Source organism: Pelmatolapia mariae, linkage group LG2 (genome assembly GCF_036321145.2).
Source record: "Pelmatolapia mariae isolate MD_Pm_ZW linkage group LG2, Pm_UMD_F_2, whole genome shotgun sequence".
Lineage (NCBI taxonomy): Eukaryota > Metazoa > Chordata > Actinopteri > Cichliformes > Cichlidae > Pelmatolapia > Pelmatolapia mariae.
This window is the reverse complement of record NC_086228.1, coordinates 7,620,148-7,638,755: the sequence shown is the minus strand read 5'-3', so window position 1 is coordinate 7,638,755 and position 18,608 is coordinate 7,620,148. Positions and strand designations below refer to the sequence as shown.

At 38.2% G+C, this 18,608-nt stretch overlaps 2 protein-coding genes across 2 annotated transcripts; both read left to right on the top strand.

Moving 5' to 3' along the window:
* The first annotated feature begins 6,287 nt into the window (after nucleotides 1-6,287).
* LOC134635297 (C-X-C motif chemokine 6-like) lies at nucleotides 6,288-7,492 on the top strand. Its single transcript, XM_063484697.1, has 4 exons — nucleotides 6,288-6,471; nucleotides 6,588-6,708; nucleotides 6,982-7,059; nucleotides 7,225-7,492. Exons 1-4 carry the CDS (start codon nucleotides 6,408-6,410, stop codon nucleotides 7,280-7,282), a joined length of 321 nt encoding a protein of 106 aa, XP_063340767.1. The 5' UTR covers nucleotides 6,288-6,407; the 3' UTR covers nucleotides 7,283-7,492.
* Nucleotides 7,493-11,040: 3,548 nt separating this feature from the next.
* Nucleotides 11,041-18,608, top strand: kiaa1191 (KIAA1191 ortholog). The gene is made up of 8 exons (XM_063484687.1): nucleotides 11,041-11,204; nucleotides 12,615-12,736; nucleotides 12,851-13,035; nucleotides 13,225-13,336; nucleotides 13,544-13,671; nucleotides 16,380-16,519; nucleotides 16,643-16,818; nucleotides 17,458-18,608. The coding sequence occupies exons 2-8, from the start codon at nucleotides 12,709-12,711 to the stop codon at nucleotides 17,661-17,663; spliced, it is 975 nt and encodes a 324-aa protein (XP_063340757.1). The 5' UTR covers nucleotides 11,041-11,204; nucleotides 12,615-12,708; the 3' UTR covers nucleotides 17,664-18,608.

Below are 18,608 nucleotides of genomic sequence, written 5' to 3'. Positions count from 1 at the left end.
ACACCATAAAAACCATAAAGAAAAGAAAAGATGTGTCAGCATTAAGGGGGAGAAAGATTTGGTGGTTGCAGGAAAATATTCTTAGTGGTTTTTGACACGCTGCATTTCACACTTACCTCAACAGGAAGATGAGATCTATTCGCATCAAACTGACAGTTGACTACTAGTAAAACTATACATTATAATAATAACACTAATAATTATTATTATTATTATTTTGATTTTTGGTGTATATTTCAGACCGTCCCTCAAAGGGTTGCTGATTTTAGTTTTCAAAATCATATTAAATTATTTTCTTCGTAGCAAGTGTGTCAGTAAAGATTTTCAACTGTCAAGACCCAGTGTGTGATTTTAGTGTTCCCTTAATTTCCCTTGTTTTTGAGCAGTATAAATATACCTTAGTAATTTACTAAGGTTTTGTTTTGTTTTTTAGGCACACTATGGTAACAGATCAGCAGCCTGGTGATTTGTCCAGGATGTACCCCGCCTTTCACCCTATGATAACTGTGATAGCTCCCCCACCCACCCAACCACTGCGACCCTGATAAGGATAAGCCGAAGCGAATGGATGGACTAAGGTAACTCTTCCTTATCTAAACTGTTTTCTACTACATATTTCAACTATATAGTACCACTGATCCATAAACAATTAAAAAATAAGGAAGCATCTTAATCATGTTGTGGAAAAAGTTCACCACACTTGGGTACCACGCATACACATGTGAAACTTTTCACAGGATTCTTTGCGAGACTCGTGAAAAACTCCCCATGATTCAACAGCTCGTTGAACACATTTAACAGCAAAAAGTTGACACGGGTTTTCGGTATGACTTTTGAAAGATCCGTCTGTCACATTGCTGAGGAATTTCAACGCCCTCTCTTTACAGTGCTTCTTAAGTTCATTGAGGTTTGTCAGCATTTGTTCATGCACAGCTCTCTTGAGGCCTCTCCGAAGTATTTCAGTCAGGTTGAGGTCTAGCTTTTGCCTGGGCCATTGGAGCACTCCAATTATTTTCTTTTTTAGTCTGCTTTTTGTTTTGTTTTGTTTTTTGTTTTGTTTTTATCAAAATTAATTCATTATGCAAAATGTTTAAGAAATAAATGTCCATGTGTCTTTGCCTGTTCACACAAACATTCAGAATACAAGTTCATCTGTGTGAGAATTTGTACTTGTTATGCAAAAAGGTTTAATGTTCTCTTGTAATGTATCATATTACCACAAAATGTCAAAATGTGTACTACCAGCCACAGAGCTGAGAAGGAGTGGGGGTGGGGGGTGGGAGGGTTGGTATCCAGTGCTGTTTTGGGCATCATAGGCTTGTTGTGTGACCCAGTTTCACCCAAGCTTTGCCTGTCAGACGGATGACCTCATATTTGACTCTATAAAACTTTGGCATACAAGGATTTCATGGTCAATTCAATCACTGCAAGATCCCTGTGGCTGCAAAACAAGCCCAAATCATCACCCCTCCACCACCGTGCCTGACAGCTGGTACGAGGTGTTTGTGCTGTTATGCGTTTGTTTTGTAGCAGACGTGGTGCTGTACATTATCACCCAACATCTACACTTTGGGTTTATTGGTTTCATCTATCCAGATCCATCTATCCATTGTTCCAGAACTCTTGTTGTTTGTTCAGATGCTACTTGGCAAACCTTGGCCACGCTGCCGTGTGCTTTTTAGAGAGAACAGTTTTTTCCAGGCAATCTTTCCAAACAAGCCGTACTTGTTCACTTTTTCTTAAATTATGCTGTCATTAACTTTTCTTTCTTATTTTCTTTGTTCTGAATCCAAACCTGAATGCTTCAGAGCAACAAACTTTCAAAATGTCCGCTTTTATAAGTGTGCCTGCACTTGCTTATAATGAATGGCTTGACTGCATCTTTTTTCCTATGGAAGTGTCAAGTGTATACCATTGTGTACTTTCACCTGACTACATAAACTCTTGTGAAAACTTTCGTTTACATCTTCTCAACCTTATGAGCTTAGATCACGATCTAAACAACAAAGCCTGATGCAACGGCTATTATAAAGTTGTATTTTTTTTTTTTAATTCAAAGCCTTTGAGTTGGAGTCTGCATGACTTATGTGCATAAAAAGGTTAGAAAATCCCTTTAAATTGTTTCCTCTTTCCTTTTCCACAACAAGAAATATTGTTTAGTCGCTTTGTATTTCATCATACCTCTACTCCTAATAAGAAATATCACTTTTTAAATGAAATGAGAAGTGCAACCATGCTGGGCTTGTCTAGAAAGTTTGTACAGGAAGAGACTCTGCTGATGTTGCTAGTTCCTGTTGGTTTATTCCTATACGGGGTCACACATTGTGGTACTCACCACAAGTAAAGCGGCACACAGCCTCACAAAAAGGAAATATATTCTTAATATGTAAGGTTGGCAATCCCCTTATATACACAAACTCACTTTGACCCCACTACCATTAGGGCTAATAGGGAGGGGAAAAAAAACACTTTCCATTTATGTTCCTGGCCATATCTGTTCCACCGCTCTCAGTTGGACTGCAGCTGCACCAGATTTTTTATCCTTGTGCCAGAATATCTGAAAGAACAAGCTGTACCCACAAAAGGGAAAAGCCATTAAATATTAACAAAAAGTACAGATAAAATATTCAAGCGTGCTAAGTGCACGGAAATACAGTTAATCTGCGTTGGAAGCACTGAATAAAAAAGTGTGATTTCTAAATCTCTCTGTGAGAGCAGGTTTTGATTTGATTCATAGTTTTCTACACGTTATAAGCACTTCTGTTTCGTTTTAGAGAGGTCACACTTGCTGACCAAGCGACTACTGGTGTTCAGTCTGGCACCGCAAGAAAAAAAGTCCCCATTCTTGCTTTTTATTGGAAGGGAAGATCCCTGAGTCTTAAAATAGCATGCCTCCACTTTGACATTTGTTTGAATCTTTGGTTTAACATTTTACATTTAATCTCCGAATCCAATGATTTTTGTTTTTTAAAGATCTTTTTGCATGCAACCTCTCAGAAAGCCCTTTTAAAATTGTATTAAATTTTAAATTAAACATCACAGTGCTTGAACCATCATTTCTGCCCCCAAAAACAGATTTTCACACTTAAGTATTGAAATCGATGTGAATGATTTGGATTGCAGCAGCCCACCATCACGGGACATCACCCACATCATCCCAGAGGTAGACAGATATGTCAGAAGTTGCAGTAAGTCAAACCAAAACCTTCTGCATGGCTGCAAACGAGATGCTTTGTAGTTTGGGTGAATGCCAAGCATGTTTCTGAAGTCCTCAGAGTTGACATTTTAGAGACATAACCCCTTTCACTTTGATTAATACTATAAACACTAATTTCATCCTCCTTTCCTCATGTTTTTAAGCTGCTGGTTCTCTACATCACAAAGCTTTTACAGGAAACTCATGTGAATTCTTCTTATTACATCACTTTCTGTTTCATTCTAGCTTTCTGACCTTCTTGCAGCTGAAAATAGGTTATAAAAAAAAGAAGAAAATAAAAGTTGATTGAATTTCAGTTTGCCAAGTGTCAAATGAAAAGGGAAATAAAACTGAAACTCCGAAGCTTTCTTTTGAAACCATATTTGCTCAAGGCTTTGATCTTGGTGGCTTTTCTTATCAGATCTGATCAGATTTTATCTGGTTGTGTCAACATCAAACCAAAGAAAGAAGGCAGATAGCCAGATAAGACAGAGATTACCGATTTATTCACACCAGAAATGTCACAAATGCACAACTACCGCTAACTACAAATGGAAAGAAATAAAACAAAGGTGCGTGTTTTTCCGAGCACTCACACCTTTCTCATTTGGAGATGAGAATGCTAAAGGTGTCAAACCACTGATGCATGTAACAGCAGGCCCTCGCGTTGCAAAAAAAAAAAAAGAAAGAAAGAAAGAAAGCCCACATGTTGTGTAAGTTGTTCAAATATCTGCCTTTGTTATGATAGCAATAACAAGAGAAGGGTTTTTATTGTATTATCATGTAATAGTTGGAATATTACATTTTTCTGATGTTTGAACATTAATAAAATGATATAATTAAAGAAAAAGTTTGTTTCCCTTTATTGGTGCATTTGCTCCATATTTAGCTCAGATATATATTTTTTCTGGTTTATTCAATTAAATAATTTCATAAAAAAATTTCCACAAAGCTTGAAGGAGGAAATGTTAAATCCATTATCCGTTATTATTTGGGGGCAGAAAGTTAAAACATAAAATAAAACATAACTTTAAAAAAGTTATAGGAATAAAGCAGGTAAGCTAAGCAACTAGTTATTAATGCAAATAATGTTTTTTTAAGCAAATGTTAGGATTATGTGAAACAGTGCATTGTGGAAAATGCACGTGTAAGTGAACTGTATGTTTAATGGAAGCAGAAGTTGTCATTTTTTAACTCTGAAACACTTTAATCTGCCCCCATTTTTTAATATATATTTTTTCAGTCTATTATGAATTTGATATAAAGAGCATGAAATTCAACATAATTTTCCGCTCTCACAAAACCATAGCCAGTACATCTAAATAGTGGCAGCTTTCTAGTTTGTTAACCAAGGCCTTGAGAGCTTATTTTATGTACAGCATGTGTGTGTGAGCTTTCAATATCCGCTGCTACGCCGATGTGTTGCAATAACTGCAACTAAATGTTTCCTGTGAAAGCTGCTTAGTCCAACACACTAACTTAGAAGACTTTATCCCTCCATTTAGAATGGCTACAGCTCTGGGATATTTGACAGTTTGCTCACATTGAGTCTTCTAGAGACAACTGATACCCCTGAGAACTCTTATTTTCCAGCAGTGGGCTCTATAATGTATTATATATCTTTTCTGCATTAAGTTTAAACTCACAGCTCACTTAGTTAGATATACCTTACTAGGACCTCATTTTGCCTACAACAATTACAGCCGTAATTGTTTGCGGCATTGATTCAACAAGGTGCCAAAAAATTCCCCACAGATTTTGGTCCATAAATTAACACAACAGCATCACACAGGTGCTGTAGATTTGCCAGCTACACATCCATGATGATCTACTGGACTGACATCTGACAGATGAGGAGGCCATTTGAGTACGGTGCACTCACTGCAATGTTCAAGAAACTGATGTGAGATGATTTGAGTTTTGTTACACTGCTCAACTGATATCGAGGGGCCTAAATAGTGCCAGGAAAAGATTCCCTACATCATTAAGCCACCACAAGCCTGAACTGTTGACACAGAGCTGGATGGACCCATGTGCCCATGTTCTTTCTGACCCTATCATCTACATGTTGACTCATCAGACTAGTCAATGTTTTTCCATCTTATGTTATGCAATTTTGGTGACCCCATGTAAATTTTAAACTTCAGGTTCCTGTTGTTAGCTGACATGAGTGTAACTTCTTGTGGTCTTCTGCTGCTGTAGCTCATCTGCTTTGAGGTTCAATGTGTTGTGTATTCACAACAAATGCTCTTCTTCATACCTTGATTGTAACAAGTGGTTAAATGAGTTGCTGTTGCCTTGTATCACCTCGACGCGGCTAAATCATTCTCCTCTGACTTCTTGGCGTCAACAAGGAATTTTCCCACAGAGAACTGCTGCTCACTGGATATTTTCTGTTTTTCAGGCCGTTCTCTGTAAACCCTTGAGATTGTTGCTCAGGAAAATCCCGGTAGATTAGCAGTTTCTGAAATACTCAAATCAGCACAACAAGCACCAGCAAACATGTGACATTATAACTCCTAAATTACCTTGCTTCCTCATTCTGATGCTCTGTTTGAATCATGTCTACAATCCTAAATGCACTTATTTGGTGCCATATGAATATTTAACATGGCCCAATTGTTTTTCCTTTTATTTCTCAGAGGTTAGGAAGGTTTCTCTTCTCACATGACCTAAATGTTTTCATGGTTGATGTGGGTTTTTTTGTTTTGTTTTGTTTTGTTTTGTTTTGTTTTGTTTTGTTTTGTTTTGTTTTTATCAAAATTAATTCATTATGCAAAATGTTTAAGAAATAAATGTCCATGTGTCTTTGCCTATTCACACAAACATTCAGAATAGAAGTTCATCTGTGTGAGAATTTTTAATTGTTATGCAAAAAGGTTTAATGTTCTCTTGTAATGTATCATATTACCACAAAATGTCAAAATGTTGTACCACCAGCCACAGAGCTGAGAAGGAGTAGGGGGGGTGGGAGGGTTGGCTTTTTCTATTTTGTGGCATTTTTGAGTTTCACTTTCCACTCTCAAAAATTTCCCTTTGTCACAGGAAAGATTACGTATGCAGCCAAAGTAAGTATTTAAGAGCCCACTCTGAGTCGAATCCTCACAGCACTCCTGTCAACAATCAGTCTTTAATTGTTGCAAGTCTCTCTCTGGCTTCATTATTATCTTTGCTGCACGTTTTCAGCACCGGTGCCATCTTGAAACCAGCAATGTCCACCCTCATCAAAGCGTTTCTGCTCCTGGCTGTCATGGTCTGCATCTCCCAGGCCCAACGTAAGTTTCTTTATTTATTTGTCCTTTTAGATGATTTAGATTCTTGGTTGAAATTACGCAAACTTGAATTTGTGCACGTCAAATATTAATTTCTTTTTCATTGCCTTCTTTTCTAGTCAAACAATCAGGACAGCAGTGTCTGTGTCACCGTGTCAGGAATCGTATCGGCATGAAGACTGAAATAAAGGACATACAGATCTACCCAGCAACCATCTTCTGCAACAAAGTGGAGATTGTGTAAGTTTTTTTTTAATATGATTTTTTTTTCATAATTACTTTTGATAAATCCAACATGAAGATTTGCTAAGCTTTAATAAAGCATCATATGAGAAATTGCATGACAGTGCAAATTAAATGCATCCTAACTAAAAATGCCTTTTTAAGGTAGATAATGATTTTTAAAAAAAATACTTGTAGGATCAGTGAATTTAAATAGCTTGTTTATATGTATCAGTGTATTCTTAGCTTTTCCATTTAAATTGAACTTACCTCTATTTTCTATTTCAACAGTGTTACCTTGAACAGTGGCCTCCGCTATTGCTTGAACCCCGAGCAAAAAAACGTGAAAAAGCTCCTGACTAACATCATGTGAGTACACTTCAACACACTCATCCAAGTTTTACATCCAGTACACTGATTATCTAAATAATAATGTTAGATTTTTAGTGAATCGCTTCAGTTTATAGAAATAAAGTAATAAATGACATTTTTTTTCTAATGAGTGCACTGTTTGTTTGTTTTTTGTGAATTTAGGGATAAAAAGCAGAAGACCACTTCCTCCCCAGTGGAACCCTCCACAGCTGCCATGTGATTGTCTTTTAAGCTCTCTGAAAGAAAAAGCACCTCATATGACCTCTGAACCCTCAACAAAGTCACCTTGACAAAAAAAAACAAAAAAAAAAACATGGACATGAAATGATTGTAGTTGTTTTTTTTATTTAATTTTTTTATATGTGCTTATATTTTATCTCCACTATGTTGTATCCTGTTTTTATTCTTCTGTGTTTTTTGTAAATAGATGAATGTCTCTTTGTATTTCTTGATATTTTTTTAATAAAATTTTTAGCTCTTAAAGATTTGTTTCCTCATATTTCATGCCAGTGGGCTTTTGTGTCTATACAGACATTTGAACTACTGATCTCTTTAGAATGTATAAACAGCCTAGTTGAGGTTAATAAACTGATGATTAATCATTAATTACTGTGTCAGAGGTCAGCCAGCAAGAAGAGAGTAGCATATGTGCAGCTATCCTCTATAATTAATAATATCAATTCAACATTAATAAACACCTCAAACACAAAACATTACAAAGTACTGCATTATTGCAAAACAGTCTGCACATTCAAAACAGTCTTGCATGTGTGGGACGTGCACATGTGTTTTCCACACTTATTAAAATGGCACAGTGGCAGAATGATTAAGACTTTCCTCTTACAGTAAGAGGTTTCATAGTGTGAACCTCAGCTGGGGTCTTTCTGTGTGGAGTTGGCAGCTCCTCCCAGTGCCTGGGTGGGTTTTCTCTGGGTACTCCAGCTTCCTCCCATCATCCAAAGACATGCGTATTAGGTAAACTCGTGGTTCTAAATTACATGAAGTGGTTAAAGTGTTTGAACTGTACAGAATAAAACACTGTACACTCAAAAATAAAAGATTCTTCATCCTTAAAAGTAACAATTAAGCAAAACGCAACCAAAATATATAAAGTTAAAGATTTGTTTACTCAAATAATTAACCATTAAGAAATATGTGCTTGGTATAAACTGAGTGCATAGTAAATTTCATATTACATTAAATGTAACATATTACATTTTATTTATGTAGTAACATTAAATGGGCAAACTTATATGTAAATAAATGAGTTAAAGCCAGTATTTCAGGACAGAATTATTTTTGGAGTGTATTAATGTATGGTTAAAAAAATGTGACTTGCAGTTAAAGCACTTGTGTTGCGACAGAGCTCTGACAGGCCTGCATGCTACATGCAGACGTGGTATGTGTAGTTTCATAATTTCAGTATTCCCGAAAACCAACATTTACCTTGTTTTGACCCACGCTGGTGGATTTAATATTCAGTATGAAGTATGTATGGGTCAAATTTGATTCTGAACAGCCACGGTATATAAAAATTTGAATCATCTTTACACCAGTGTATATATATATATATATATATATATATATTTTTTTTTTTTAATGTTTTGGTTTTGTGTATTTTCAGTCACTTCAGTCATCAAATTCCTGTGACTAAAAGAAAAGAATTTCAGTTGTTTTTACATCAGTTAAAATTGAAAATGGGTCAAATTTGACCCAAACAGCATGAAAGGATTAAAAATCAAGTGTGCGCTTTCTCTTTAAGGGCTGTAACTGTTCATATGCTACACCAATAGTGCTATCTTGTGGACCAGCGCTGGTAATGCAAAGTATAAGTTGCTTCCATCTTTACTTACAATCTATGAGATTCTCTTTTGAATTCTTGCAGTAGTGATTGAATTTGAATATTAATTTGACTAAAAACTGATCAGACTTTCATGTCATTTGTAGTATTTTTAAAGAAAATGGCTTGATATTGCACATCAGTGCAAAAATAATCAGCATTACTAAAATATGTCTCAGGGAAATGGAAAATATTCAAGAATTTTCCACTTGAATTAGTCCTTTAACATAATGAAACACAGCGGCAACATTTAGCACATGCAAACAGCACAGCACAGCCAGTCACACACAATCCTGCTATACATAACAAGAGGTAGAGGCTAAAGGAGACAAAATCAAACAAACAAGATGGTTGATTTTAAGCAGGTTTGAGTTGCTGAAAAAAATGATATTCTAGAAATATGAAGGTATGAGACCAAAGAATGTTTTCCCTCTTGGAGCATGAATGTTCCCTCTAATTCTGAATTGTATTAATTTGACCCATGAGATGATTTTAATTTATTCTTTAGTCCTGTTCTAGTTATACTTTATTTATACTTTTTACTTATATATTTAATTAGTCCCTTCAGGATTTTACTCTCTGTATTCCACTTTGTCCTCCTCCCATGTTAAGTTTATTCATGTGTAAGCATTTCCCTGCTGCAGTTATTCTTATTCATGTCCCATTTTAGTTTTGTAATAATTTGTCTTCTGTGTTTCATGTTTAATTTTACTTCACCTCCTAGCTCATTGCTATTGTCTTCACCTGTGTGATGACCTTGTGTCTGTTTATCCTCCTGTTTTCAACCTCCTGACATGTGTGTATAAATAGTTCTGTCTTACTGTCTTTGAGAACTTATTTCTTCCTCTTTCAGATTCCTGCACTTGGTTCCCTTTCCTGCAATCACAACAGCCAGTCCAATTAGAATATTACATATAAAAAATGTAAAATATAGTATGAATTTCTCTCCCGGAGAAACCACAAGTAGACAGTACATCAACTTTCACATTGACTATTCAAAACCGTGAGAGCTTTTGTGTGTGTGTGCGTGTGTGTGTGTGCGTGTGCGTGCGTGTGTGTGTGTGTGTGTGTGTGCGTGTGTGTGTGCGTGTGCGTGCGTGTGTGTGCGTGTGCGTGTGCGTGCGTGTGTGTGTGTGTGTGTGCGTGTGCGTGCGTGTGCGTGTGTGTGTGCGTGTGCGTGCGTGTGTGTGCGTGTGCGTGCGTGCGTGCGTGTGTGTGTGTGTGTGTGTGTGTGCATGTGCGTGTGCGTGTGCGTGTGTGTGTGTGTGTGTGTGTGTGTGTGTGCATGCTTTCAGCGTCAGCTGTGATGACCCATTTCTGTTGCAATAACTGTTACAAAATGTTTCTTGTAAATGCTGAACAGTCCAAGATGCTGACTCAGAAGACTTGTAACCCAACCCTCCATTCAGAACAGCTTCACCTCTGGGATATTTGTGGGTTTGTGCACATGAAGTGGTTGCACACTTTCAAGCGGATTGCCAAGCATTGAAATTAAGAAGTTAAAGTCTGGCATCAAATAGTACACATGACACTGAAGCTGCAAACAGACTGGGATTACAGGGTCCAGTAAGCAGTCAGCAATGTCCTCACTGACAGGGGTGGCTGAGCTTTCCAGAGTCCTATAGGCTGCTATCCACCACACCCTCACCCACATAATTTGCATGTTCATTCCCTGAACCCAAGGGTGACCTTAGCCATCTATATGTTACCCAATCCTTTTACCACGACTAGACCTCAGTCTAACCTTAGCTTTGAAACCAAGTCTTAAACTGCAGTTCCTTTTAAATAAAAGGCCAGGATCTTACAAGGCCCACAACGCTGATCACACTGATCAAGTCTAACCTTTGCAGATGACCCTTTAAACTTCACCATTACTGCAACTCCTCTTATGTAATACGCTAAAGTTTTAAATGATAAGAATGAATGGGGATTAGGCATTCACTGCAGATTCACGTCTACCAGCAAACCTGCCTTATCGCCTCAGCTTTGAAGTATAACATTCAGGATTGTTATGAGGTGATAAAATATACACAGTAACGATCTTGATCGAGCACCACACCAAAACATACTGAGTCAAGTTTCAGCGGATCCCTCCGCGGCTTAGGCTGCTGCCAAGGAGGTACGTTCACCGTGACGTGGGCATATGGACTCTGTTTGCATGTCCAAAAGTCATGGATAAACTAGCCGGCGAGCAAACAAACAATATATTTTTGTTCGTTATCCCAAATCGGCGCGACAGTGGCAACGAAATCACTGCAGCTGTGGAGTAATTTCAGAGGGACAGTGGGAGAAATCTTCACGGGTGAGTTTTAAGTTTTAAATATACGATGAAGGGATCGTGCAAATTCTGGACAACCTCAAATGTAGATCTTGTATGTATATACAGACTATTGCAAATCACATCATTTTAAAGTGGTTTAAATGGGCTTCTCTGTTTTTACATGCATGTATTTTTCTCGGAAAACACTGCAGCGTGAGTAATGTGTCATTCCTCATTCATTACAGCTAGTTTGCGTTTTTGTTTTTTGTTTTTTTGTTGTTGTTGTTTTTAAATCCTACACCGACACGAGTCAAACATCCCCATGACTTCTTTCTTTCGGGGGAGGGGGGTGTCTTTTTTTTCTTTTTTCTTTTTGCAAGTCACTGTATCTGGCTTCCATGAGTGCCGACGTGAACAGCACGATGTCAGCTGTCTGGAAAGTAGACCGGACTACTAAACACCACCGACCCGTGTCTGCAAAATCTGAATTCTGCTGCAATATGTATGAGAAACATGTCACATTCTGAGTTCATTTAAGAGCACATACAGCTGGAAAGTGAGCTCAGATCACGGCGATTGGGAGCTAAACAAGACTGAGTGTGATTTTATTCGACTGAATAGGGAACTAACTAACTGTGGATCTGCTGTCAGACGGAAAGGAAAAAATGTCATTTCCTTGTTTAATCTGGAGCTCGGTTGTGTTGTAGTGTTGTGCGATACTACAGATTGTGATATCAATCTGATACCAAGAAAATACACTAAATAAAGTGTCAATATACCGATGCCGAATATGTTGTAGCTGTGTCATGATTTATGAAAGGGATCATCATTATTCTGCGATTTCTAAACACATTTTAACATTCACTGTGCTTTTTTTCTTTCCAAAATAATGATTTAGCAAAATAAAAGCATACCTTTCATATATTTTCAAAACTGTTTTTTTTTTAGACCTGAAATGTAAATATTCCTGTCTCTAAACACTTTTGGGTCAGGTTCTGATGCTTTGATGTGTTAGAAATGTATTAAAAATCTTTTGAAATTATTCATTGGGCTGAATACTGAACTTAAATGATAGAAAAAAGTGTCAATCTTGTCACGCTAATATTAATCTGATACCAGTACTATCGACATTTGGGTAAATTTGGCCACCTCTGCTGTGCTCCTCTGCTATCAGCAGGAATTTATGTGTGACTGATATTAATGGCGCTGCTGTAACCAGACTCTGCATTTCTATTTAAGGCAGGTCAGGACACCTTGCACTGTGTTCAGTAATTAATGTTTGTTGTGTTGATGTTTTTCACTTACCCATAATCATGTTGTTAAACATATGCATAGAGTACATGTGTAGGCCTAACTTCTTCCCCAGGTAAAAGAAATGACAGTAATGAGCAGTGTTTTACATTCGTTTCTGTGAGCCTAATAACTTTCCGTGTCTGGTGTCATGTGATGAAGTGGTCAGATCTGAGTCCAGCATCAAGCTGAGTGTCAGGTGAACGGCCACGCTGTCAGACCCCACCGTCTCCTGCAGTCAGCTGCTCAGAACACAATGGCCTCAGGACGGGGAGACATTCCAGGTAAACAAGATTTGAGATATGGCAGTGACTATCTTGTACTGATAACAGAAGTTGTTTCTGTTGTTTATTTGTTTGTTTATTTACACAGTAATGTGTCATTTTCCTTCATTTCAGTACTTGAGTCCGGCATGCCGTCCTGCCTCATGGGTGCATTATCATCTCCAGTTGGAATACAACGACACAATATCAGCTATGATGAGAACATGGATGGCCCTATGCATTCCCCACCTTCTGACTTGACTGTCAACATCCTGTGGAAAGAACCTGTTATCCCACAGCACAGGTTCAGGAAAACTGAGGTGCTCCCCTGTTTACCCTTATTTTCTAACCCACATTGTTTTGAATTGGTTACCGGAACAAAATTATCCTTGTATTAGTTGCGTGTAAATGCTTCTTGAATGTTAGGTGCGTGCACTTTTGATTTGCTCCATTTCTAATATGTAACTAGCTTGTAAGTGCAGCCTAACACTTAGGATTTGTGTGACTAGGAAGGGAAGAGTGGTGGGAAGTTACTGAGCGTCGAGGGAGCAGCATCAGCCAAGTCTCCTGGGCCTGTAGTGAAAGCCAAAGCCACCACTTTAATGAGCTCGCTAAGGATCAGTAAGTCCACGAAAGCAACTTCACTAAACAACCTTATTTAAAAATATAGAGATACTTAACAAGACCACTGTCCACTACATGAATTATGATGCCCAGAACAACTTGGCTCCCACTTAAACAATCTTAAGAGTGTTAGTGGAGCTGTGCTGGAGTGCAGCACCTTAAACACACTGACTAGTTGTCTGCAATGTTCCCATAATCTCTCAGAGGAATCCCACGAGAGCCTTGAGGAGTTTGAGCACCAGGCTGGACTAACAGAGACTGGTTATTACCCTCACAAGGGCCTTTCTGCTGAAGAGACCCACTTTCACAGACGAGGTGATGTCACACTGCCGGTGAGTATTAACAGTTTTAATCACTGACCGCAAGTAACAATGAACTCAAAAGAAAATGCACACCTAAATGTCATTTGTCAGAATGTTGTTATTATTATTACAAAACGTACATTAAAAAAAAAAAACCCATCATAAATCTGAGCCTTATCAAAATCAAGTTGATGGACTGGGTCAGATATATATTTAAAGCCTGTGCTACAAGGCATGATTTCATCTTATTTGGGTAACTACAGAGTTAATCCTGGGTTTTCTTCCAAATTCAGATCACCATAGTAACTTATGCTGTGAACGTGACCTACTCTGGGGCAGATTATCAGGAAAATTAGAGACCTAGTTTTTTAATAGCTTACAATGACTGTCTTTCCCCTGATTAGCATCATTAAGAAGTATATGTTAAATGTTAACATCTACTTTGTATGAATTATGGGCTGGATTTTAGTTTTCATACATGCATGAGCAATTAGTTTTTAGAAAGTCACAGAAGAGGACAATATATATCCCCCACCACAATTAGCCACGCACCTACAGGTCCTCAAATTTACTGCTATTTACTGACCTAATTCTTATTGACCTCACAAAGTTATTGAAGATCATTAAAGTTTAAAGATCACTTAGTAAGGTAAGCTAAGTAAACTTTTACTTAAAGAAAATTGATATATGCACTTCTAATTACATAACAACAGATTGTTAACATGGAAAAACGTCTTGATAAACAAATTACGTAATGAGCTCTGCGCTGGCTCCATAGGCTGTAGTTCTTGCAGTATTGTTGCCAAGCAACGCCCTTGCACAAACCAAACCCCCTCCTTTTTCCTGTTCCCTGAGACGGACCAATCACAGAGCTCCTACCAAAACCAGAAAAGGCCTTTTTTGCTGCATAGACTGTATCGTCGTCGTTTTCGTGAAAAATAATCGTCAGTTAAACTGGAAATTATGGACAAAGTGAAAGAAACTGTCGGACCGAGGCGTCAACGAAAAGTTATCATAAAAAGGTTAGTCAGAAGTCGCTGCTTTAGTTGACGACAGTCAGGTCGAAGGTGTTGTAGGCCGTTAGCGAAGCTAGCTTTCAAACAAACGTATTTATTCGGAACAATAAAAAATAAATGATCGACATATATCAACTACCGTCAGTCTCGCAATACAAAGGAGGGGATGGTGGTTTGCGTATTGCGCGGTTTGATGGGTTAAAGTGGTTAACCATTGTGTGGTTGTTGGCCTTGGTTAGCACTGGCTAACTAGCAACCAGCAGACATTTAAAGGCCGTGTTGCTTACCGTGAGTGGAAGCTTCAGGTAAATAAAATAACCAGAGAGGGTAACTTTAGGGGCTTGGGAAGCCCTTTCGCACTTGCTAAGTGAGCGTGATGTAAATATATAACTTGGATAATTACTCTGTTTGCCCCTCACTATCATCATTTTACTATCATGAGGCCTAACGCTAAGAAATGAGGCACAAACTGGTGCTGGCATTGTTTTTTTTAAAACTCTTGTATCTATATTGAAACCAGATTTCACACAGATTCCACTTTAGGTGGTGTTATTTGAAAAAGTGTTTTAAGAACGTAACTGTAATAAATGTGTTTCTTTTGTTTTATATACATACGAGGAACAAATCGACTACCAGAGGTTTTCCATGCGATATATGTATATTTATTTATCGCTGTTTTAGTGTATTTGTGGTTTTTGTATGTCTTTAGTCTTCTTCTTTTTTCAGCTTTCTGACACTTTATAAGCTATACAGAATTGTTTGCATGTGCCAGGCAGTTGTTATGGCCTCATGTTGATTGTTCTGGCTGAGAGCCAGCCGGGTTCAAGTAGTGACGAACTAGGTTACTGACCCAAGTAATGTGGATAAAAGGCCACAACGTTGCTTTGCGCTCTTCATTTGCAAAATGGACACTACCCAGAGTAGAAAGCAGGACCTCATGCACAATGGAGATATGAGCTTGGAAGGGCATTTGCCATATGATTGGGAATATGCCCATACCGAATGGAAACTGGGCACTGAAAATGTTTTTCAAGAGATTAGTCATGAACTCAATTTAAGTCTGATGGCAAGTATAATGGAGCTTGGATATGTTTTTGGGTTTTTCTGCCTTTAGTCAAAAAGTAGCTTTTGCTTACTCGGTGCTAAAACTGAAGAGGACTGATGATTGACAAATGCATTAACATGGATTTGTTGTTTTTCGTAGGTGTTTCAGGGATTTTAATCAATTTTGTGAAAAAGTCGAAGTTATGTAATGAAAGCTTAATTTGGTGCATAACAGTTCTGTGGTTCTTAATGTGTTTACAGCTGTTTAATATTAATTTAAGATGAGTACTTTTTGCTCACTTTGTTTTTAACCTTTGACCTGCGCAACGTAGTCAATGGCAATAGGCTCTGAGGACCTGTGACGTGCTATTTTTCGATCTGCAAGCCAAGTAAAACAGTGTTGACCTTGTGCATTGCGTATTCAGGGATGTTTGCTCTGTAAATAAAATTAGTTGTTTCACTGACAGATTAACAAAAGATCATAAAACAACAAACTTACAAACAGGGTCATGGAGGAAACAAAACACCACTGTTTGTGCTTTTGTGCTGGCCAGACACATGTGGGAACATAAACTGTTTAATAAATTTACACTGACAGTGGCACAGATGGGAGTTTGTGACTATTTTTTATTTTATTTATTTTTTTTTTTAACTGTTTTTGTTTTTCTTGCTGTGCAGAAGTTGAGAATGCCAAGTGGAAACTTTAAGGAGGACAGGCTTACAACATCAGCATCATCCACCCCAAGTGGCACCCCTTCTGTTACTCCCAACGTCACCCCCTGCGTTAGTCCCTACTCTTCACCGGGTGTTCATCGCAGGTAGGAACTGTACTGTTGTAAATCCAGTTGTCATTCAGCAAAGAAACCCCCTTATATTTATACATTTGTACAATTTCCAAAATGGCTGTATGTTCATGTTGTTCTTGGGTAATGGGAATACAGGAACTGGTTTCATCTGAATCCTGCACCTTTCCTTGCTGTACCTGAGACCCACAGTCCCAACCCAAGCACAGACATGGGAGGAAATGAAGGAGGAGGAGGAGATAGGTGGAGTTTCTTTGGAATCCGATCTGTGGTACAGAAGTCCCCCACTGATCCTGGCTCTGAAACCAGCACAGGTAAAAGATTTGTGCCCACACCTGTTTCTGTATCTTCAGTCTTTTAGCATTTCTATGCCGATACTCTGGGAATAGGGTGAATTGTCATACCCCTGAACCTTACATCAAAACAAACTGCACTGACCCTCCCTTTTATTTTGGGAGGAGAAAAAAGTTTGTAAATTGATAGCATTTGAAACTACTTCCAGTCACCCTTCTAGTCATACCAGAGCCATGTTGAAACCACAACCTGCAGAACTGTTTACAAAGACAGGCCTCACATCACAGAAACCAAAACAGAAAATGTGATCCTAATCACATGTGATAACATAGCTTGTTTTCACTGTAACATGCATATTTTAACCCTGTAAAAGACTAGACCTTTTTGAGACCTTGAGTTTGTCAGAAAGTTCAATAAACATTCCAGTTTTTTTGTTTTGTTTTTAAAGAAGAATTTTCTGGCAATTATTTCGTGGTTCAGGCTTTACATGGTTAAATGCAGAATAAGGTGCAATTTAAAAGTTTTCTTTTAGAAGCTATAACAGCATGTAGGTGGAGTATTTCAGGGAAATTTCACACAGTACACCAGTGATGCTGTGTGTTGCTCTTTGCAGCTCTTCAGTAATTAATGACATCATCTACCACACCTCTCTCCTGCAGGTTTGTCTCTGCAATCCTATTTTGGTCTGCAGAAATCCTCAACCATGGATGGCACCAACACCCAGGTCAACCTCAAGGTTGATGACCCTACAAAATTTATGCCACCCAAGATTGAAATCTCAGACATTGAAGCCAAGCGGCAAAACTCACGGCCGCATAAACTCAAACCTCGGGACATGAATGTTTTGACACCATCGGGCTTCTGAAGACCAGCTATGTAGCTACTCCTCCGATTCCACATTCTCAATGTTTGTTTGTTTTTTGTTTCGTTTTGTTGTCTGTCCTCTGGTTCCACATTTGCCTCCCTGTCTACCTCTGTTCCCTCTGCCTCCATGCAATTTCACTCAAGCTGGGGGGAATGAGGACCCATAGTACCTACAGTATTAGCTAACTAGCAGCAGACTGCACTGCTACTCCTCCCCAGCTCACACATTCAGATCAGTTGCTGTCTGCTGTCTATGCCCCCTCCTCTCGTTCTATCTTATTAGTCCAAATAATACAACAAATGGAGTAACTTCATTTGTAACCCTAACATTGGTACTGCTTCCTATTGCTTTGTCACGTAATGGGTGCGTTGGTATGCATCGCCTAGATGTCCTCGTTCCACTGTCAGCGATGGCTTGAGATTAACGTTGAAATGTCTTGCCAAATTTTTGGCAGAAGTTGTTCACTTTTAAGACTGCTGATCATGCTAAAGTGGCAAGGTAATTCAATTTATATCTCAGGTTCCTGTCTTTAATAGGGTTATTGGTTTAAAGTTATGTGAAATTATATGAAAAGTTAGTGCTTTTCTCCATCAGCATGCAGAGTATCGTGGTATATGACTGATATTGTGCCTAAGTCTGCAATGGGTTTGCTTTTGGCATCAAATTTCAGCTTTTTTTTTTTTTTCATTATATGTAAGAGCATCTGTGACCATGTGCCTGCTGACCTGAAGTTATTTCTTTTTTATATATATATTCTGCTTTAAATCAAGGTTTCTAAATTGTAGGTAGTGCAGTTTGTTGGGTTCGCCACTTTTTTTTCTTTCTTTTTTTTTCTCTTTTAAACGTAGGACTGAAGTGGCCATTGTCAACTTTTCATCTTTTTTTGCGTGTGTGTGAATGCGTGACTGAAATTTCCTGCTGTTTTGTTTGGGAAAAAACGATGAA

Coding starts and splice junctions, on each gene's coding strand:
- LOC134635297 (XM_063484697.1), top strand. CDS start 6,408: ATGTCCACCCTCATCAAAGCGTTTCTGCTCCTGGCTGTCATGGTCTGC. Junction 6,709..6,981: donor TGCAACAAAGTGGAGATTGT/GTAAGTTTTTTT, acceptor CTATTTCAACAG/TGTTACCTTGAACAGTGGCC. Junction 7,060..7,224: donor AAGCTCCTGACTAACATCAT/GTGAGTACACTT, acceptor TTGTGAATTTAG/GGATAAAAAGCAGAAGACCA.
- kiaa1191 (XM_063484687.1), top strand. CDS start 12,709: ATGGCCTCAGGACGGGGAGACATTCCAG. Junction 13,036..13,224: donor ACAGGTTCAGGAAAACTGAG/GTGCTCCCCTGT, acceptor TTGTGTGACTAG/GAAGGGAAGAGTGGTGGGAA. Junction 13,672..16,379: donor GAGGTGATGTCACACTGCCG/GTGAGTATTAAC, acceptor CTTGCTGTGCAG/AAGTTGAGAATGCCAAGTGG.